This window comes from Cydia amplana, chromosome 17, assembly GCF_948474715.1.
Source record: "Cydia amplana chromosome 17, ilCydAmpl1.1, whole genome shotgun sequence".
Classification (NCBI taxonomy): domain Eukaryota; kingdom Metazoa; phylum Arthropoda; class Insecta; order Lepidoptera; family Tortricidae; genus Cydia; species Cydia amplana.
In genome coordinates, this window is record NC_086085.1 from 2286279 (window position 1) to 2309396 (window position 23118).

The 23118-nt window shown below is 37.0% G+C and overlaps 1 protein-coding gene across 1 annotated transcript in view; it reads left to right on the forward strand.

Annotated features, from left to right (window-relative positions):
- Window positions 1-3858: 3858 nt before the first annotated feature.
- LOC134655657 (steroid hormone receptor ERR1) overlaps window positions 3859-23118 on the forward strand; it is a 39113-nt gene continuing 19853 nt past the window's right edge. Inside the window, exon 1 of the mRNA XM_063511095.1 lies at window positions 3859-4000. Within this exon, the coding sequence (XP_063367165.1) occupies window positions 3917-4000 (84 nt within the window). The 5' untranslated portion in view covers window positions 3859-3916. The remainder of the gene's footprint in view (window positions 4001-23118) is intronic.

Consider the following 23118-nt stretch of genomic DNA (forward strand, 5'->3'; position numbering starts at 1 on the left):
AAATAAGAACAAAATAAACTATACTCATCCGTTTCTTTTGGGTGCTGGTACTAGTGCAGTGCAAGACAAAGATAGTAGATAGATTCTCTCTGTCTATGTTTGAAATGAGACAGTCCTTTGACAAACTATATTTCCGGCGTTGGCGTTTGCGGTAGAGTCCCTAGGGCCGTAGAGTAGAGACGCCTTTTCCGGAATTATGTTAACAAATAGTTCTAAATGTTATACCTATTATATAAGTAGTTATTAATAGATGTATGTATACTTATCGCTACTTTACTGCTGCTGTAATTAATGCTTATTGCCCTTATAGGGTGGTTGACTGTCAGGTCAAATCAAGTTCTTTTTTTTTCTCGAACTGTCGGAACGGTTAGATACTAGTGTATATGAAACGCACACACGACGTCACGTTCAAATTAACTTCTCCTTCTACATTTAGTTATAATTAAACATATATATATTTATACAGTCAACAACCCTATTGGACTTATGTGCTTATTGTGTCTTTTTTCTTTTTCCTTGTTTGTTTTATTTTGTTACTGTGTTTTGCGACAATAAATGACTTTTTATTTTATTTATTTATTTAATTTAATTTAAATAACAGTTCCTTATTATTCGAGACCACTCTAAACTAAAATAAATATTTAAATATAACTACTTAAATAAAAAAGACCTCCTACGGCCTGACTTTTCTTAACATACAACTTTTTTACAACAATTTTTCCTAAATGTAATTTTAGTACTTATTTAATTCAATATGTTTAGTCGTTTTTAGGGTTCCGTAGCCAAATGGCAAAAAACGGAACCCTTATAGATTCGTCATGTCTGTCTGTCTGTCTGTCTGTCTGTCTGTCCGTCTGTCTGTCCGTCCGTATGTCACAGCCACTTTTCTCCGAAACTATAAGAACTATACTGTTGAAACTTGGTAAGTAGATGTATTCTGTAAACCGCATTAAGATTTTCACACAAAAATAGAAAAAAAACAATAAATTTTTGGGGTTCCCCATACTTCGAACTGAAACTCAAAAATTTTTTTTTCATCAAACCCATACGTGTGGGGTATCTATGGATAGGTCTTCAAAAATGATATTGAGGTTTCTAATATCATTTTTTTCTAAACTGAATAGTTTGCGCGAGAGACACTTCCAAAGTGGTAAAATTTGTGTCCCCCCCCCCCTGTAACTTCTAAAATAAGAGAATGATAAAACTAAAAAAAATATATGATGTACATTACCATGTAAACTTCCACCGAAAATTGGTTTGAACGAGATCTAGTAAGTAGTTTTTTTTTATACGTCATAAATCGCCTAAATACGGAACCCTTTATGGGCGAGTCCGACTCGCACTTGGCCGCTTTTTTATGGCTTCGCCTCGACTGTAAGATTAGTAACGGGCGTGAAGTACCAATGTGGGCAATGTGTCTGCGTTCACTCATGCGCAACTGCCATACTCACTTCACGCAGAAAACCTACGCATAAGGTAGATGTGTAGAAAAGGCAGTCTATAAAGCCGCATTTACACGGCGCGAGAACTTGCATGCAACATTCGATACATTACTAAATACAAAGTAAGGTATAATTAATTCAGTCGATCGACCAAATATCACATTGTAACGAAAATCGCATGCAAGTTCTTGATCTCTTTAAATAGGGCTTATGGCAAGACCGTCTTCAAGCTCTTTCATCGCTGCTAACTCTTGCGTTTGTACAGTCGCCATCAGATATATCGGAGCGGCCGAGGTGCTCACAATATCTAAACACGCACTAACGCTTTGACAATAGAGGCGTGTTCAGATATTTGTGAGCGCCTTAGCCGCTCCGATGTATCGGATGGCGATTGTACCTACACACACTCCACTTACATAAGATCGGCAGGGCAGGAGTGGAGCTTCCTTTCAGACTGTGTCTGAGCGAAGTCTATACAAACTCGAGGGTTCTTGATCTTTGATGGTCTTCTCTTCAATAAGTAGGTACGTTTTATATGCCGGTTTTCTCCACATTGACCTTACAGCTAGGGCTTCCAAATACCGGACTTCTCACAATACCGGTATTAATACCGGAACTGTCTTCATCAATACCGGGATCCCGGGATCCCGGTATTGGATATGAATCGCTTAAAAATATATAGTTTTATTAAAAAGGAGAATTAGAAAGGCTCACTGAAATACCAGATATGTCCTAAAAGCTATTACAACAATAAACAATTAATGCCGCCATCTGCAATAACTTTATTTCGCACTCCAGGTTGGCAATAATTTTATCCAATTTGTTGACTTCACCTCACCAGTCACATTTGTAGTCAAACTTAACTCAAAATTGGTTTGCCATTATTACAGTTATCCTTGCTCTTTCGTTTTATTTTTTGATAAAATTATAAGAACTTATTAGTTAATGTCACTATCATCATATTCATCACTCACATAACTTCAGGATTCATCCACCACCAACCACCAAATATTTATCTGACGCATAGGCAACGATCTTGTTTCAATAATAAAATGAGGGTTAGAGACCAGTTAGAGTTAAACCAAGTAAAGTCTGCAACGATTTTGATAGCATACGCAGTACGCAGTGCAAGTGTTATTTGTACGTCATAATTTCATAGAATTTTGACGTTTAAAATAACACTTGCACTGCGCGTGTTATCAAAATCGTTGCAGACTTTTCTTGGTCTAACTCTAGATGCGTCTGACGTTTAGTAAGCTTTGGAATTTTTTGATACAGCCGAATATATTTAATTTAAAGTGTTTATACTGCGCATTTCCCTCATTTTTTAAAATACCGGGATCCCGGTATTGCCTTTAAAAATACCGGTATTGAAAAATGCGTCTAAAAAGACGGGATCCCGGGATCCCGGTATTGGAAGCCCTACTTACAGCCAATTTAACTGACCGAAGGTAAAGCTTGTATCTTTGCAATAAGGGTTAGATTAGTAAGTTAACAGTGTGGATGGCAGACACTCTGTATCTACTCTTTTTACCACGTCGGTAGCTTATAATTATTAGGTATATTATTGCCAGACACAACAAAATATATTTTTATGTCACTGACCTAAATATTTAACTTAATTACTGTTTGGATCAAATACTTCCATACTGTTTTATATTACAACTATTAGCAATTTGATAAGTACAAACGTCAAATCTCATTAAACTCGCTGCTTTTATACGCGGTAGTAATTATAACCAATTATTTTCTTAAGATAATAAACCACATCTCTAATTATAATTAACTAACGATAACCTCGAACTCATGTTTGCGACAATAGCAGAAACTATATAAAGGGAAATGTAAACACATGCGCCGGCGCTACCAATAGGGATCGTCCTGGCATCGTTAGCGGAAAATACCCTATATCATTGGTCCATTGAAAATAAGCCAATCGGAAAAGCGCAAAGGGTTTTAGTTGGTGCATCGAAAACGACGCGAACCTCGCCTTTAATGCGATCGTTATAAAAGTGTGCATGATGTGCAACTGCAACGCAGTCACGCCCCGAAATCCCAACTTTAATGTCAAGGGTATAAGGGCGTCATAACCAAGGGACCAATGCCGGAGTGCGTGCCTGATGGTGGGGGGAGGCGTGGTCGGCGCACACGCATTGCGTGAACGTCTGACAGTGCGTGGACGCCGCGGCGCGGCGTGGCTTATATCGGTTTAGAATTTGTACCACGACAACGTAAGAGTTCGTATTTGGAACGCGTGCTACGTAAATTGAGTGTGTTTGGGTTTTGTTTTAAAGTTAATACAAAACGCAACGCGTTGTATTTTCTTTTTGCTAAAAGACAGCAATAAAAATTAAATCGGACTATTGGCTTTGGAATAAAGACGTTGAAAATCTCAATTTTTGAGTACACGACTGTGAGAAAAGTGAACATAGATTTTGGAACATTGCGTTTAGTTTCTCAGTGAAGTTACCACAATGTGCACAGTCGACGACAGCTGGCTTTTCTCCAACTTTGCTAACCTGGATTTGATGAAGAGTGAGGATCTGATAAAGCATGAAGTGAGATTCAAGTTTTATTCATATATCGTTTATTTTACTCGTAGAAATGTAAGGAGATTTGGCTAATAAAAGTTTGCCTCATTTATTAGACGGTGCAAGAACTCTTATGCGATTTTCGTTACATTGAAGAGGTGCAACTGTATACTTCACGCGTCGAATGATGATCCCTATAACAGTTCCTTCGAGTTGCTTTTGGATAGGCTTAATTTAAGAAATATCGATGATTTGACGGCAGTGGAACTTTCGGAAACTATGTCATATCACAATGTTGCGATTTTGAGCAATAAGTAGGTATCTCACAGCTGCAAGGACTCTGGGCCGAGGTGTAAAATTATAAATTTTCCGTTTACTCCAAAAATTCTTAATATTTATTTACTGAGTAGGTACCAAAGTACCTATCTACAACAAAATTTAGGTAGCTTCGAGAAAAACGCATTTAACCGATTTGCAAGATCGAAGTGACGCCATAAGTGTTCCGTAAACAAAGTTTTGTACGTAGTACTCAAAATTATTTAGTTTAGGTACCTACTGCTGGTTTTCAACTCAATACGACTTGCGACATAATGTCGTTAAGATACTTTAGGTAGTAGGTACCTTTCGATAGAAGGTAGAAGTCACTAGGCGCTTCCGCGTGTAAAATAGTGAAGGAAATGTTATGAATATTCGCCACAATTAATTCTGTAGTTCGTTTTGATTTGTTGAAGACCTAAGGGTTAACCGAACCGCTAGAGTTATTAAACTAACATCATTACTTACCGTCATTCCTTCATACCAATTATTTCACCGTACTTAATTAATCATGACATTACTTACTTGAAAGTAGTGTCATTAGCACTACTAGTGGCAGTGTCTAGTCCGTATAAGAGTTTGAATGTCACACGAGGCATGGAATTTTCCCAGTTTTCCGTTTCGATATTTGTAATTTTGCTTGCAAACGGCTCTTAGTACAAACATTTATAAAATACTAACTATGTAGTATAGTTCTTATACGTCTTTGAAATAAAGGTTACGAATTGTCAATTAACAGTGGGGACGATGGTACAGTCGCTACGCCATCAGATATATCGCAGCGGCCGAGGTGCTCAAAAATTCTTGACTCAAACGCCTTGACAATAGAGGCGTGTTCAGACATTGGTGAGCACCTTGGCCGCTCCGATATATCTGATGGCGACTGAACAAGATAATTACTCGTTACTCAAATTTACCTAGCGAATCTAGCGTTATAATTATGATTAGGTAAACACAGACAGCACCACCCTCCATCCTAGTAAAAACTCGAAGTAAATAGAACTTTCTGCCATTTTGACACATTTTATTTCTCAATATAGAACCGTCTTATACCTAAAAGCATATTAATGTTATGCAAAAATGCACGTGTGTGCAAATAAGAGTGAGATAAGTCATTGCGGACGTCGGTGCGTTCACCTTAAAGCTATCAAGGCTACATATGCATTTACAAAAAAAGCAAGTGTGAGCAAAGTCGATTTTGAAGACTGCTAAATAAAAAAAACTACTTAATAATTATTGGCAAAGAAATAACACAGACGTCGTATATAAGCAAAATACATGAGTTATTTTTGTACAAAAACGTTTGCTGCTCGTACGAAGAACTTATGTTCGAAATAAGTGAAAAATGGAATGTCACTGCCTCGGTGGAGACGCGAATTTGCGACAGTTGCGACTCCGTGATAATATCAGCCCGTACCAACTGAGCTACCATGGCTTACCCGTCTGCAGCGAACATTTTCTCCATATCTTTCTTTGTTACATATGATATGCCTCTTGATGCCACATATAGCTCTATAGCGACATCTAACGGAATTTATTAAGTACAGCTCTTACCGGCCACTCAAGTAATTAAAAGCGCTTATTCCTTTAGTCTCAGTATTTATTTAGGTAAGTACATCTCAAAATTAATCAAATAGTAGAATAGTACCAACTGTTTGAGCAGTTACATAATAACAATTCAAATGATGGCAGAAAACAATTTCACTGTAATATTATATTTTATTTGTATTATACAACTGTCTATGGTAGGTTTATCAAAAAGTAAATACATTTTTAATACAACAGTTAATCATATTGTAATATAATTAGGTATATAGCTGGAATAGAAAAGGCAATACGTAAGTATTCTATAGACTCCCACATACACGTATAGGTACTAGAAAATTCACAGTTAATACCTCATCACTACCAAAACTCACTAATTATTTACTACCACAAATTCAGAATCATACTGAACCGCAGTAGTTCCAAAACAAGGTTAATTTTTGTTTAATTTTTTTTTTGATAATTAGTGAGATTTGGTATTCAATTCACCTTACTGTATGTCATCGATAAATAGCAGCTATTGTTTCATGGGGCTGATCTTTGAATTAGTAAACGACATTACATTACATTACATTAGAAATACTGTATTGTCATAGGACAAAAGCACAATGAACTCGAAAGGCAGACGTGACGTAGGTGGGCCATTTCTTATTTTTATGACAGATCTTGGTAAAAATCGGTAGGTTTAAAAAGCTCCTTAGTCTGGTCGGACTAAACTAGAAATCCAAATATGGGACAAAAAAAATGTATGAAAATTTCCACTGTGTTACGGAAAATTCCATACGTTTTCCATTACTCAGTGGAAAATTTTGTAGGACGTACAGTGAAATTGGGCTTATGTTGTACAGAATAAGGAACTATCCACCAAATTTTACCAAAATCTGGGAAAAATTAAAGAAAAACCTAGCTGGATCACATTACAATAATCACCGTTTTAGTTATCGTAAAATGGGCTTGCTCCAAAATTTGTTCCAAAATCTAATTTAAATTTTATAATTATGTATAGACTGTGGTAGGTTTATGTTGATATACCTATATGCCGATTTAAAGTAGACCCACAATATACTGCCATGTTTTAACACTTAAATGAGGTAGTGATATAGTTTACATATATAAAAACTTTTGGAGAACAATTACCCAGTGGGAAGCAAAGAAGGCACATTTTACGGTAGATTATGTTTTCTATTTTTGTACTAATAGAGATAAATACTTAAATCAATGAATCGCATTTCAAAGGTATAATAACAATGGAGATAATAATTCTAAATTTAGAATAGAGCTGATAGTTTTATTTCTCTGCACAACGTGTTGTTGTGAGCCAGAAGGCCTACCGCGAAATGAGAAAATCGGTATTTCGTTATCTGCCTCTCTATAACTCTTGCATCGAGCGACAGAGAGGCAGATAACGAAATTCCCCCTGGCCTCTTCTCACGAGCATTATCAGTATTGCATTTTTAAAGAGTTTGGAGGTTTTGGGACTTTTGGTCTACCTCAGTCCTTAGACCTAGTTATTAAAGAGCTACAACCCAATTAAAGGAAATTACTTGGGCGGAATTAAGAAATCATTCATTAGATTCATGTACATGTTCATTAATTTCTACATTGGCAGAATTTTTAATAATACGGCTTAGAAATACTGATAATTATTTCGATATATTCGGCAAAAGTACCTAATAGCCGACTTCTAACGGAAAATTAATACATTGAATGTGTTTGAAACAGATAACGAGTATTCAGCATTTGTACAAAACAGTACGTACCTATTTTATTTACAATGTTGACAATTAGGTACCAACACTATCTGCTGGATACTGGCGCGATAACATTTGACCTCGCTGTTACATAAATAACACTATATATTGCACAAAATAAATTATAGGCTTCGGTGACAGTTATTCCTTCGTAAGTACTAAATTACCTACGTCAAACATTTAGTTCCTTTTATTACAGTAGATGCCTCCTGTCTGTGTTTCATAATAGTTAAGATTGTCATCTTCGTCTGATCATGGTCTTGCTCTAGAACTACCTTTTAGGTTTGCCAATTCTTCTTATTTATCTCTTGTAGCTACTTAATGTTATTTTTCCTGTTTTGATTTTTGTACATTTTGTCAAGTCAGTCAAGTGTTATGTCTTTGTGGGGTACCTACTTTATTATATTTTATTTATATTATTTTCTTTAGTTTTGATTATTTCTGTTCAATATATTGTTCCTATTTCATGTTAACATCAATAATCCTTATCCTGATTACGCCACTGCTGGGCCTCATCTCATTGTATAAGAGGATTAATAATTCATTTTATAATACGTCAGCACCATATATTATTTCAAGTGACTGGAATTAATTCCTGTCTCTCTGTGTTAATTGATATTTAAGTAGGTTAAGTTTATATTTTGTGAATGAGTTAATTGACATTTCTGACCTGTGGTCGAAGTGCTTGTTAAAATCTATTTTATGTTATTTGTTATTAAGTAACCCTTAGAAGAAATAACTAGAGACGCGATTAAGGTTTTTTTATTTTTTTTATTTGCGGGTCTTCAAGAACTCAATTTCACCGCCTGGAAATTAAATACCTACATACATTATACAAGTTGCAAATCAGCTCCGTCTGACAATGACCATATATAGGTAATTCTTTTAATTTGATTCCTCGCCACCTTGTCATATTTTGCGAAGCGTGAATGCAAACACATTTGAGCTATATCAAGTTAGCTATAGCTTATTTGACTAAATAACAAACCAGTTTACCTAAAAATATTTACCACTCTTTTGTTTAGTTGCTAATTTAAATACAAAATAAATGCTTATTGCTTGAATCATTGGTACTGTACTTGTATTATTGTTATTGCAAATTCTGATTGATGTCTAGACATTGATAGCTAAATTATGATAACCAATTCCGCCTATGGTGCTTTATTAGCATTAGTCTGTCGAATTTTTAAAGACTTGCCTGTCGTAAATTTAATGTTAAATTAAACATCTACTGAGATAAACTTTGAGGTATCTGACATATGACCATCAGTGATTTCCTTAAAATTTTACATAATGCAAACACCAGTAAAGAAAAAAACCGTGAAGACTTACAAACTCTAAAAATAGTCCGCACTTAAACCAACATACCTTACTAGCTTCTGTAAAATATTTGCAAACTGATATTGACAAATGTTCTATTATTAACTACAATATGTGACGTATGGTGTTGTCTTGAGAGATTCCCTTTAAAACGCCTCATTTTGTTGAACTCCTGTATGCTGTTGTTAAAACTTTACTTGTATATTTAGCCGACATTTCTTATATATTTGACACAGAATATATAAAAAATGTCGGCGATCTTTTGTCATGCAGGCATGCAAGGTTCATAGAGGGTGATTATCTCAACGAATTTTTTTTGCGGCGGAGCTGATAATGACAGTGTGGACTAATAGTTTCACAATGGTATTTTTTTTCTGAAAACCTTACACAAATTATTATCTTAAGCCAAATCGCAAAATGTTATAAAAGTTATTGTTATTTATGAAAAAAATTTTTTTCGCCGCAATTCTAATTTTGGTGTAGTGTCCCGAATCCATTTTTCTTGAATGATTTCTATAGTAGAACCATAACATCCATTGATTTAACTAAAACTTCACAAACTTTTACTCGTTATTAGTCTACGTATATTATAAGAAAATGAAAGTGAAAATTAGTACATGAATTGATACTCTAAAGTAAGCATTCATAGTTGTCCTGGTAAAATAGTACATTTTGGTGGTAAATATTGAAAATGATTTTTATGGTCGAACGAAAAGCAACAAGGCTAACAAACGTGTAGTAACCTGTTAATTCAGTTCTGCTCCGGCACTGAGCGATGACGATGAGTCGTATGACGCTAGATCTGTCCAGCAAATGCGATAAGTATCTAATTTTGGTGTAATAAAAAACTTTTTAATGCAATTTTGGTGGTGTATCTAACTAATGACCGAAAAGTAGTTGTTTTTGTGTGAACTGTATTTAAAGCATGTTTATAGTTTCTTTTTTAAAATATAAACTTGAAACTGAAGTGAGTGATACGGTTTACTTTTAAATATACTTTTATGCAATGGTTCTAATTTTGGTGCATGAATTTTGATGGTTTTGGTGGTAATTTGAAAACCACCAAAATTGCTTAATGCCACCAAAATTGATACTTATGAGCCATAACTAAGTAATTTAGTATTTGCTGTCATATATTTATATTTTGTATTCACAGCATTAATGACTAAGTGCATTGATTACCAGTAAAAAATAAATACTTTACATTGAAACAAAATTTCACTTTTTGTAATTGCACTGACTTTAACCTACATTATTTGATCGTATAATGTTTTCATCTACCCTCAACTGGCTTAAGGAGCCATTTCAGGGTAGATTTCGTTTACTTTTATTGAAATACTTAAAGATACAGACTATAATATAGGGATGGTGGCCAGTAAATCTAATTTTGGTGGCAACCAAATTATTAAAATCATAATATCTCTAAAACTACTATGTATAATGAAAGGCCATTACTACACAATATCGATTGTGACTAGTTACGTATTATCGATACATAATTTAGACATAAACTAAAAAAACCCACCAAAATTAGGTAAATTTTGGACCTGTTGAAATTCACCCTAGAATTGATTTACGAGTAGTTAGCTTTTTTGTGCCTCGCCCTGCGTTGCTGAACGGGCGCGGGCAATTCCGTTGAGATATTTTCATGGATATGACCCAGGCCTTTGACTTTATCGACCTCCGCCTCCTTCTGAGGAAACTACATGACTATGGAATAAGAGGCAATATTCTTCAATTGTTACAATCTTATTTGATCAATAGATATCAATACGTAGAAATAACTAGATTGGATCCAAAAACGAGAAAAGAGACTGTATTCCTTTCTGAGAGCCGTGTTATTAAGTATGGAGTACCACAAGGGTCTGTGCTCGGCCCTTTGTTATTTATTATATATATAAACGATTTACCGAGAATAGTAGATAATCCAATGACTCTGTTTGCCGATGACAGTACAGTAATAATAGAATGCAAAGGCAGAATGACAAACCGACATCAATTTAGCAGTAAGTAATATTATCCAATGGTTAAAAAATAACAATCTTAAAGTAAATCTGACTAAAACGAAGGTAATACATTTTAGTCAACGTAAAGCTATTAAACAAGACATCAATATTTCATACGAAGGTTGTAAATTAGATGAAGCGGAAACTATTAATTTCTTGGGGGTGCATATTGACAAATGTCTAAACTGGAAAAACCACGTTGAAGTTACTTGCTCAAAACTAGCAAAATCAGCATATGCACTTAGCCAGTTGAGACATATACTAAATATACAAATAGTATTATCAGCTTATCATGCGTTGGTAGCGTCTGTTTTGAGATATGGGGTAATCTTTTGGGGAAATAGTACCGACCGGGAACATGTTTAAAAATCTCAAAAAAGATGTATTAGAGCAATGTTTGGTCTGAAACCATTAGACAGTAGTAGGCCATACTTTACAAAATATAAAATATTGACATTTCCATCTATAAAGTAGCTTTATTTGTTAGAAATAACCCTGACCTATTTCAGAGGCAAAACTCAGTGTGTGCCTCATTAAGAGAACGGGATAATAATAGAATTCACAATCAAATTGCTAATACTGCCCTGCTGAGAAAGAGTATACTTGGTATAGCGCCTAAAATCTATAATAAGATACCAATGGAAATTAGGAATAGTAGTATTAACTTGTTTAAGCTACATTTAACGAAATTATTATTGGAAAAATGTTATTATAATGTCAATGATTTTATTAATGATATTAGAAGCTGGCGACCAAGTGGGAAACAATGGGCATTGACGTCGGCGAAAAAAGGTTGACAAACCTACGTTTCGCCGACGACATTGTGCTATTCTCCCACACTGCACCCCATCTACAGAAAATGCTACAAGATCTTAGCACGGCAAGTCTTGAAGTCGGACTCGAAATGAACAGGTTGAAAACCCAGTTAATGACCAATGGCGCGAAACATGGGGTCAAGGTAGATGGGCAGGATATACAATACGTTGACGAATACATCTATCTGGGCCAGATAGCATCCTTCGATAACAGGCAGTCCAAGGAAATCGATCGACGCATCGAAAACGCCTGGAAGAGCTTCTGGTCCATGAAGGCGTTAATGAAGGGCAACCTTCCACTAGCACTAAAACGCAAACTCGTCGACATGTGTATTCTGCCTATCCTAACCTATGGCGCCCAAACTTGGTCATTAACAGAAGCCCAAAAGTCCCGACTCAAGATTTGCCAGCGAGCAATGGAGCGCAGTATACTCGGAGTCCGTAGAACCGATCGGATAAGGAACACAGAGCTGCGCTCCAAAACTGGTATCGCAGATGTGGGTGTGAAGGCCGCCAAGCTCAAGTGGGGTTGGGCGGGACATATCTGTCGGATGCATCCGGACAGATGGGCCAAAATAGCGACCGACTGGGCACCACAGATCACCCGAGGCAGAGGCAAACCAAAAATGAGATGGCGAAACGACCTGGACTCATTCTGTGGCGACTGGGGCGGGAACATGCACAAAGCCGTGACGAGTGGCGAAAGACAGGGGAGGCCTTTGCCCAGCAGTGGGACACAATATAGGCTATTAAAAAAAATAGTTTTTAAGTCCAATGTATACCTATTAGTAGTAATTATTGTTAAATTTGTATTTTAATTTTAAGGAATGCCCATAGGTTAAACTGTATTTACTTAGATTTATTATAGATAGGTTTACTATATTTTGTACGCCGAAAGGCAAAGCATGAAGGACAACTTTGTACAATATTTATAACATCTCTATACTGCTTTACTCATGTTTGACAAATAAATAATCTTTATCTTTATAAAAAGAATGAGTGAAAATGGCAAATACATAAAATTATGGCTTATTTTCTGGTATTTAATTCCATCCATCCATTGGCCTTTGCGTCTATTGCAGACGATTTATGGTGCAAATCGGAGAGACAATGACCTCTCCAGACTTAACACCGCCTGCGACGGAATTAAGGAAACGCAGGGATGCCCCGCACCTGCATTACCCTCTCGGATTCACTGTCTTAACCCACAGGAAAGGCGAGCCAATACGTGTGGAGGCAGGTCGGCTGCAGGAATCTGCCGCTTATTTCAGGTTGGACCCTACTCGCGCCTTACGGTAACTCCATACCGGGATTTAATTTTGGAGTATCCTTCTCCTAGATGGATTGCAAGATTTGCAAGCCAATGCTAAGAGGTCCATCTCCCCTGTGACGAAACAGCTTTTTGCTTCGTTTGTGGACTTAGTCGCCTCGTACGACACCCTTATCCCATGTGAGGGTTGGCGCTATTCTAAAGCCGACCACCACACGGATATTTAATTAAACGTAAATCAAATCTTTGAGTCAGAAACGCAATAAACGATGTCAAATTACCGATTGCTAATAGCAAAGTGATCGTTTACAAACGAGCATGAAGTATTCTTTATCAAGACAACATTCCTTTACGTCACCCGTCGCCGTCGCCCTTATGTAACTCGCACGTGCAGCGTTGTTTTAAATCTAAAACCGCGTGGCGCCGTGGAACGTCGCGTTCTGTAAGCAAATTGCATCGTCCTTGCCTTACGGTAAAATTGTCCAACGTTGTCTTGCGTAATGCCGCGTTATGAGATCGTCATTCCAGAGAAGAGAACCTTATCCGAACTTTTTTAACATTCTAATCCTTTAGGCTTGGATTTGTTTTGATTTTACAGCTGCGATTTGATTTGTTTTCTATATTGTTTACGTTTTTATCGCTTACTTCTTAGAAATATTTGTTTTCATTGATTTGAATTGCGTCCCAATGTTTGTGTATTCTATTTCCACTTACATCAATTTATTGTAGTCATTTGAAATTTTGACGTTTCTAAAAGTAGCTGATCGATACGAGCTCTTGAACTTTATCTACCCTCATGTTTTTAATTTCGTGATTTAAATTTTGCTTAGTTTTTATAGGTCTGTAGTTCACTTCTCCTCCTTCGTCTGCGTCTGAAACAGGATTATAGACATTTACATTTAGTTAGACATAGATACCTCCATATAATTACCTTGATGCTTTATGTTAAGTAAGGTTAGTCTTAGAAAAAATCTATATAGCATAAAATATTCCTCTCAAAATTTTTGTGTTGTTACATGAATACCTATTTGCAGCCTCGTAGATGTTTTCTATTAGACGCCAACGGTCTTGTTTTCCGCGGCGGGACGTAGGCCGTGCCGTAGGTCGGGCGCGGGCGAGCGGTCGATGCTCTCGCAATGTCACCCCGCGGCGGATTCGGCCCCCACCCCCCAACGCCTTCCTCAGACTGCGTACCTAATCATTTCCGAACCGTCTTAGATTGAGCTTCTTTGTTCAAAGCGTTAGCTCTTTTGCATTTATGATATGGTAATGGTACATTTCTTGAACGCGTGAGTTTGGTTTACTTAAGTGCTGCAGACGTCTGTGTGCCAGTGTGTCATACGCTGTCACTGACCTATTAATGTCGTTTCTTGTTGAACTATTACCAAACGCAGATATTACAAATGTCTGTAAGAAAAAATCGCTACTAAAAATAGAGCTTCCTTTTATTTATTATTTACTTAATTACGTAAAAGCGAAACTCAGATATTACACGTAATTTAAGCCATGTTATATTAGTTATTCTGAAAGCATTCTCACAAAAGTAATACATTATAGATCCACATATACAGAAATCCTAAATAAATATGTATGTCTAAATTCGTTTACTCTTGGTGGTTATAAAAAGATATCGACCTTTACGAAGTTGATTATATCATTAGATTACATTAAATCTGAAGGAACAATTACATTAGTTAGTTTGATCCAGTTTCAAATGAAATATGAAAAGTTAGAGATCTCTTGCCCTCGGTGATTTTCTCGATTGTTCCCCAGTTTCTCGAGATTTTACTTTGTAAAATGTCGAATGTAAATTTGTCTCTGTTCTTTTCACTTCTTTCAATGTATTCGGCATTATTTATGACGCGAGCTTTGTTTGAGGTAGGTGTTTCTGTATCTCTTGGATTTTCAGATGATCAAATCTAATTTTGGAATAAGTGTGGTCCATTCCTTAAAATCCAAATATGTACCATATTTATACTGAAAATTCGGCTTTGTCACCAATAAATCCATAAATTCTCAAACGCTGAAACTGTAAGTTGGTTGAGGTGGGTCAAATTTCTTTGAGGGCCGGGATTTTCAGTAGAGAGAACTTCATCTAAATTTAAAATTTCGCTTTCACCAAACCGCTAATCAAAATAACGCAAGAGATCCGGGCACCGTTTCGGCTCACATGTCTCACACGCACGTTGTCGTAGGTCCCACCAGATCGTCCGCGTGATATTGGGCGTTGTCGGTCGTCGAACCCGCGCTATCTGCATTATTTGGCCCGCTGAATGTCGTCGCAATGTCACGGGTCAGAGACCTAGCGCTGGCGGCGTTGCGTTCCGCCGCGTTAACTATTGTTTTGTACGTCTAGTCTGGTTTTCGGCTGGGGCTTGGATATTTAAATAATATTTGTCTTGTACTTTAGCTTCTGATGGTTATTTATTTTTTTGTAGATATCTGGTTTCTTTTCTATTTGTTATTTTTTTGGCTTCAATGTTTAGACTTTAGGATTTTGTTAGGTATTAGGTATAACGTATTTTAGATTGCCTCCTTTAAAATAACATGAAGATAATTAGTAAATTACTGGTAAGGTTTCAACTTGGGTACTGACCCAAGTCAATTATACCTACAAAAAATCCATAGATACTTCATATTTACCTAAAACGTTATCTTTCCGTATTATATTTCCAATAATTTTTTTATTTCCTTTATTGTCTTCACTGTTTTTTTTCTATACTCGATTTGATTGATTTGACTATGTATTTACCTTTTCCCATCTTAAGTATGTTTTCACGAATTTATATTTGTATACTTGTATATTACTTACTTACTGTACTTACTTGTATATTTGTATTTTATATTATAGTGTTTAAATTGTTGCCTAGGTTTAAATCTAGAAGTTGGTTTTACTTATTGCTCTGATTGGCTTTCGTTTCTATTACAATAGCCAAAGCTTTTACCAAGACATCCAAACTAACCTCATAAAACACAAATCTTATGAATACCGACAAATCATCTCCAGGGCCCTCCGCCAATCTTAATTCGTGTTTCATATCACTCCAAACAAATATCAGTTACGACACTGATCTACCACACTTACGAACCGCTTCACTCGGTCTCTGGGTCGCGGCGACCTCGCTCGCGCCCAAACTCGCGTCGGTCAAGGCCGCAGTCTAGACACCCCCACCACCCACTACGTCCCCCCTCCCACGGCTAATCCTTACTACCTATTTTTACCTTGACAGCCTGGGCTGGGACCTGAATCTATCAGTTTCAGTTAAATGATTTTGTAATGATCAAGGGAGCTTAATAATGTTATGTATTATATCTTTGTATTCATAGTGCAAGGTTTCTAATACCACTACAAAGCGTGCGTTTTTAGGGTTCCGTAGCCAAATGGCAAAAAACGGAACCTTTATGGATTCGTCATGTCTGTCTGTCTGTCTGTCTGTTTGTCCGTCTGTCCGTCCGTCCGTCCGTATGTCACAGCCACTTTTTCCGAAACTATAAGAACTATACTGTTGAAACTTGGTAAGTAGGTGTATTCTGTGAACCGCATTAAGATTTTCACACAAAAATAGAAAAAAAATTTTGGGGGTTCCCCATACTTACAACTGAAACTCAAAAAAATTTTTTTCATCAAACCCATACGTGTGGGATATCTATGGATAGGTCTTCAAAAATGATATTGAGGTTTCTAATATCATTTTTTTCTAAACTGAATAGTTTGCGCGAGAGACACTTCCAAAGTGGTAAAATGTGTGTGTGTGTGTGTCCCCCTGTAACTTCTAAAATAAGAGAATGATAAAACTAAAAAAAATATATGATGTACATTACCATGCAAACTTCCACCGAAAATTGGTTTGAACGAGATCTAGTAAGTAGTTTTTTTTTAATACGTCAATAATCCCCTAAATACGGAACTCGGAACCCTTCATGGGCGACTCCGACTCTCACCTGGCCGCTATTTTAGTTGTTTAAAACATCACTTATCAACTTTCACGTATACAAGATACTAGACAAAAATGTCTTTTGTTGTTAAATCCACACATTTTGCTGCTAAGTGCTGTTAGCTTATATTAAGTCTTATAACAAGGAACAAATCTAATTATTTTATCAACATTTTTTTTTTGAGGTAATTTAATTACTGCCTACAATATAAATTATCATCCGGAAAAGATTTCGTATACGAAAAAAGTGACCAAGTTCTTATCAAAATGATTGTTTATGTACAACCCTACTCATTTTGACAATTTCTGTCTTTCTCATTCTATCTATCTCTCTCTTCCCAGGGATGAAGGCCAAATTGAAGCCTATTCAATTTCTATAGGACAAAACCTAGCCTGGGGATTTTCCGCGCTAGTATCGATTGACGCTTCCCCTTCTTTGTCAAGTATCTAGGCACCAACTTGTTTTCGTGCCTAGATTTACATTATGTAATGACAATGTGCACCTTATTGCGAAATCGTAAGGTCTAGGAATGGTCAATCGAGTGTTTCTATTAATACGTCTGCTGGCGACGGAAGTCGCTGTAAGATTTAGTATTTTGTCGAAGTAACGTTTGCAATTGCTAAGGTCAATATGGAGTAGATAGACCGGTATATATTTTTGGTTGGGAAGACCGTCATAGGGCAAAACCTCTCGTATTTGTGTACGTACAGTCGCCATCAGATATATCGAAGCGGCCAAGGTGTTCACAAATATCTGAAGACACCTCTATTGTCAAGGCGTTAAGAGTGCGTGGTCAGATATTTTTGAGCCCTTCGGCCGCTCCGATATATCTGATGGCGACTGTACTTCGCTTAGACACAGTCCGATATTATTATTGCAATGAAGATATGTAATTCTTATTTCTCTAACGATTCAAGTCAACGGGATGTTGAACTTTAGTGAAACTTTCTCGCACAGATGTTGACAATAGTTTGTACGAGATAACTGCTTCTGAGATCCTTGGAATTAACGAAGAAAAAACTTTGTTTCCCTTTTAAGGCGTTTATATTTTTCTCTACTTATTTATTTATCCATAATTCATGATCTTATATTTTTTTCCTCAGCACAAGGTACGAAATAGGTCAGAAACTAAATTCTTTGACTGTACCTGCGCCAAAGAAGCCCCGTTTCTTAATTTTTAGGGTTCCGTAGCCAAATGGCAAAAAACGGAACCCTTATAGATTCGTCATGTCTGTCTGTCTGTCTGTCTGCCCGTCTGTCCGTCTGTCTGCCCGTCTGCCCGTCTGTCCGTCTGTCCGTCTGTCTGTCCGTCCGTATGTCACAGCCACTTTTCTCCGAAACTATAAGAACTATACTGTTGAAACTTGGTAAGTAGATGTATTCTGTGAACCGCATTAAGATTTTCACACAAAAATAGAAAAAAAAACAATAAATTTTTGGGGTTCCCCATACTTCGAACTGAAACTCAAAATTTTTTTTTTCATCAAACCCATACGTGTGGGGTATCTATGGATAGGTCTTCAAAAATGATATTGAGGTTTCTAATATAATTTTTTTCTAAACTGAATAGTTTGCGCGAGAGACACTTCCAAAGTGGTAAAATGTGTGTCCCCCCCCCCCCTGTAACTTCTAAAATAAGAGAATGATAAAACTAAAAAAAATATATGATGTACATTACCATGTAAACTTCCACCGAAAATTGGTTTGAACGAGATCTAGTAAGTAGTTTTTTTTTATACGTCTTAAATCGCCTAAATACGGAACCCTTCATGGGCGAGTCCGACTCGCACTTGGCCGCTTTTTTCTGCTTCGGCTTCAAAATTTCATACTTTAATAAGTGTCAATGGGTTCAAATTTTGCGCCTAAATATCTGGGTAAATATATCATAATTTTAACCTTCGCTCGCCCAATGCTGAGCATAGGCCGCCTCTCTTCTTGGGTAAATATATATCTTCTCAAAAATAATATGTCCCAAAGAATTATGGGACATATTTTTCAATATGACGTGTGCACCCATATTTTTACACTAGAGTGTACCATTAAATAAAAATATCGACGAGGCCACATACCACACCTTACCTTATTACAGTTATTACCACATTATTTTTGCTGGGTTACTTCCTCCAAAATTCTACTGGACGATCAGGTTTTTTTGTCAACAACATTGTTTGTGCGCGCACCTGCCTGCAAAGGCACACCTGCCTAATACCAAATTTATTCTAAACGTCCAATCACTACGCACATAATATATAAAAGTATTCTTGGACAGATTATAAATGTGACGTCACCCTGCCTGTGGCCTTGAGACGGTGCACATACATATGATACATGTGTATTGGAATGTTACTGAAGTAGTGTTAAAGAGGCTAACTGCCGTATTCGAACTTCAAGATATTCACAAGAGACGACACGTACTAGATCCATTCTAGATACGTTATAGTTTAGATTTCAACTAGTTCTCTTTTGCAGCGCAATTCGGGCAACCAAATGTCACTTTTACGTTAGATAGAGTTAGATATCTATTAGATGCGAATTGGATCTCTAAGTCATATCTTGTGGAAATCGTTCAAGAGTATCTCCAGAATCGCGCAAATGTCAAATTTGATAGGTTAAATCTTAAACATATCGTTATCGTATCTTGGTGAAGTCTAAAAGATGTCTATTTCAAAATCCGAATCGCGCCCTAACACAAAATTATAGTGTCTATATTGAACTTTTACACGTTTTAATCAATAAAAAAATTCATGAAACAATTCATACGGAAACTAGACTATATGTATTTATAATGGCAGACTCCAACCAAAACCTTAAATAGTTAATGTTGGCTCGACAGAAAAAATCACGAAAACATATATGTATGTATGTATAATTTTAATTGTATTTTCAGTTGTATATTACTCGTTACCCTGCATACCATAGCAGTATAATTTATAGTACAAAATCGTTAGTCATATTGTCCAGGGATTTGACGAGCAAAATTTTAAACAAAAGTATATTTTCAGAGTAATTGCATGAGATAAAAAGAAAAATACCGCGCGATGTTTAAATCTTCCGTCGCAAGTTTCACGTATCTTTTGTTTCCTACTAATTTCAGGGCTTGTAAGGCGAAAATTCGTAAACTCTATTCTTGCGAGAACGTCAGTGGATTTAGGGCGCCTGTACACGGTGCCGCGCCACCGCGGCGGCGGGCTTTACGCGTCTCGTGTACATAGCGCGGAGGTGCGGCGGCGGTGCGGTGTCGGCACGGAGGCGGTACCGTGTACACGAGCCCGCCGTGCGGCGGCGGTGGTATCGGCGCGGAGGCGGCACCGTGTACACGCGCCCGAATTTTGTTAGCTAACATTGTGGATTTTGGTAGAAATTAATAGGTCGGGATGATGTGTGCACTCATATTTTTCCACTTGACTGTATCTACCTAATTAAATTTTTCCTTAAGTCTGGGTCTTTGCATGTACAAATAAAAGTACCAAACACTGATTAAGATATCGACACAAACAAGTGCCGTTATCTGCTGTAACACGACGCTTATCAATGCAATATAAAATTTAGCGGGCCACGTGACCTAAGTGTTGAGGCAGGTCGCCATTATTAGTTTATTTATGGATCGCCCACACTGTCGTTTCGCACAGGGATGTTGCGAACATCCGCATCCGCATCCGCAACCGCGGAACATCCGCATTATTTTCAACATCCGCATCCGCATCCGCATCCGCATAAAATCGATGCGGAGCTTATGCGGATGCGGATGTCGAACAAGTCGGTACAGGAACGTCTTAGCGGCGGCGTAAGTGCTAGGTAATTTCGTCATTACCTATAACGAAATCGTCTAGATCCAGAAAAGTCGGCGAAGTTACTGTTTATTAAATATAACGCACCTATATTCTTGCTCAAATACTAAACGTTTGGTTTTTTTTTAATAAAAAAATACTAAAAATTTAATATTTGACGTTTTCTAAGTACCTAATCTTGACATCCGCATCCGCATCCGCATCCGCGGATGTGAGCCTTTAAAAATCCGCATCCGCATCCGCGGATGTCAAAAATTCTGCATCCGCAACATCCCTGGTTTCGCAAACCTTACTGGAAAGATATAAGGGGACGTCCATTAATTACATGAGGGGATTAGGGGGAGTGAAAAACTGAATCTCACGGAGATTTTTCCGGGCAGAAAATAGTGGGACAATATGAGAAAATTTATTATTTTAAAGTAAAACATGGTTCTGACTAAAATATGCCAAATTCACAGTTCTTGTATTGAATAATTTTACGGAATTTAGACTCACTTGTTTTAAGCTAGTCACTCGCGCGACATGTTTCGCAGAGCCTAGGGCAATGTTATAGTATGTACAGTTTAAAATCGATCAGTTCTTGTTCTTGTATGTTACATTATGTTTTTTTTTATTATACTCAAAATACAAGTTTTTAAAGATCTCACGTGATTAGGGGCCAAATTTCACGACATCTCACCAGGGGAGAGGGGTGAAAGAATCCTCAAAAACGCCACGTAATTAATGGACGCCCCCTAAAGTTCATCCGTGGTCAGTGCTGTTATGTTACGACATCTGAGTTAGTCATGCTAGTTTAATAGATATATTAGTCATGCGGTAGACGGATGTAGTTATTCGCGTTGTTTTTATAATTTTGGAAGGTTATGAAGAGTTGGAGACTACCAGAGATAATTACAAAATATATTATTATGTAGAATTGACGAGTTTCATCAATATTTTTGATCAGGCAGGACATGTTGACACGAAAACAAATCACACAATGAATGGAGTCACAAGCTAGAATTCTGATATGTACAGTCGCCATCAGATATATCGAGGCGGCGAAGGTGCTCACAAATATCTGAACACGCCTTTATTATCAAGGCGTTTTAGAGACAACTCTACTGTTCAGATATTTTTGAGCACCTCCGAACGACTGTATGACGTAAACGCTGTTTATCTGCCTTGAGCATAAAAGTGAAACCGAATGACGACACAACGACAGTCGGTATCATATTATTCATATTAACAACGCTAGCTTTACCGTCCTACCTCAACACCCGGCAACTGAGCGATTAGTGTTTTGGCACTAGTGCGGAAAACGCTAGGGTTGAACCAATAGAATGGAGAATGTTACGTACGTCGCGGCTTTTATTTTTTTATGAACAGAGGAATTTAGGAATTTGCCGAAGGCGATTCGAATATTAGAGGGTAAAATTATACGTTTTGATATTATGATTGTAATAGCTTTACGTTAGAATAATTATGTTAATTTTTCTGTTGTTATATTGTGTTAAAAAAACATTTTCGTTGCTCACTCTCGTATTGTTTGCAATGTATTTTGAGACAATACGCTAATAGCATTTGGCACTTATAAATAAATAAATATTATAGGAAAATTTTTACACAAATTGACTAAGCCCCACGTAATCACTTAGCAAAAAACACCAAAATACGTTCTCAGATAAGCAAACAATATTAAACTGACAACACACGCTAATCAATGACACTGACACCTGTTTAAAACTATCAGGCCAATTCAAATGTACACTGACATAAGGATTATATCTTAATTTCATTTTCGGTACAATCTTTTATCGCTGACTGTACTTTTCTTTCCACAGGCAACTAATACTCATCGAGACAATTTTAAAAACCCCAAACACAATTAGGTTGCGTTGTTTTATCACAGAGTTCCTATGGCGGTGGCCATAGGATCGAGCTGATCTGATAATGGAGACAGGAGGTGTCCTGTCTCCATCATCAGATCAGCTCGATGGTACCACAATATTGCATTGTCACCCGACTCACATATGTATGCAAATTTTCCATCTTCATCGGAAACCGGGAAGTGGGTCAAATTTATCTTGCACTTCCAACCCGCCCCGGCTTCCCACTTTAAACCTTCGTCTTGAATCACTCTATCTATTTAAAAAAACCGCATCAAAATCCGTTGCGTACTTTTAAAGATCTAAGCATACACAGGGATAAGGGACAGACAGCGGGAAGCGACTTTGTTTTATATGTACTAATGTAGTGATTAGCCACTGCCAAAAGAACGATAAAACAAAGTGGGGTCATAACACCTGTAGGGCTAAGATGGCCGGCTGTTTATCATTTGTCACCATGGCTGTTACGTTCTAACAAATATGTAAGTGCGAAAGTGACGCATAGCATGACTAGTGATAAAAATGCGACCA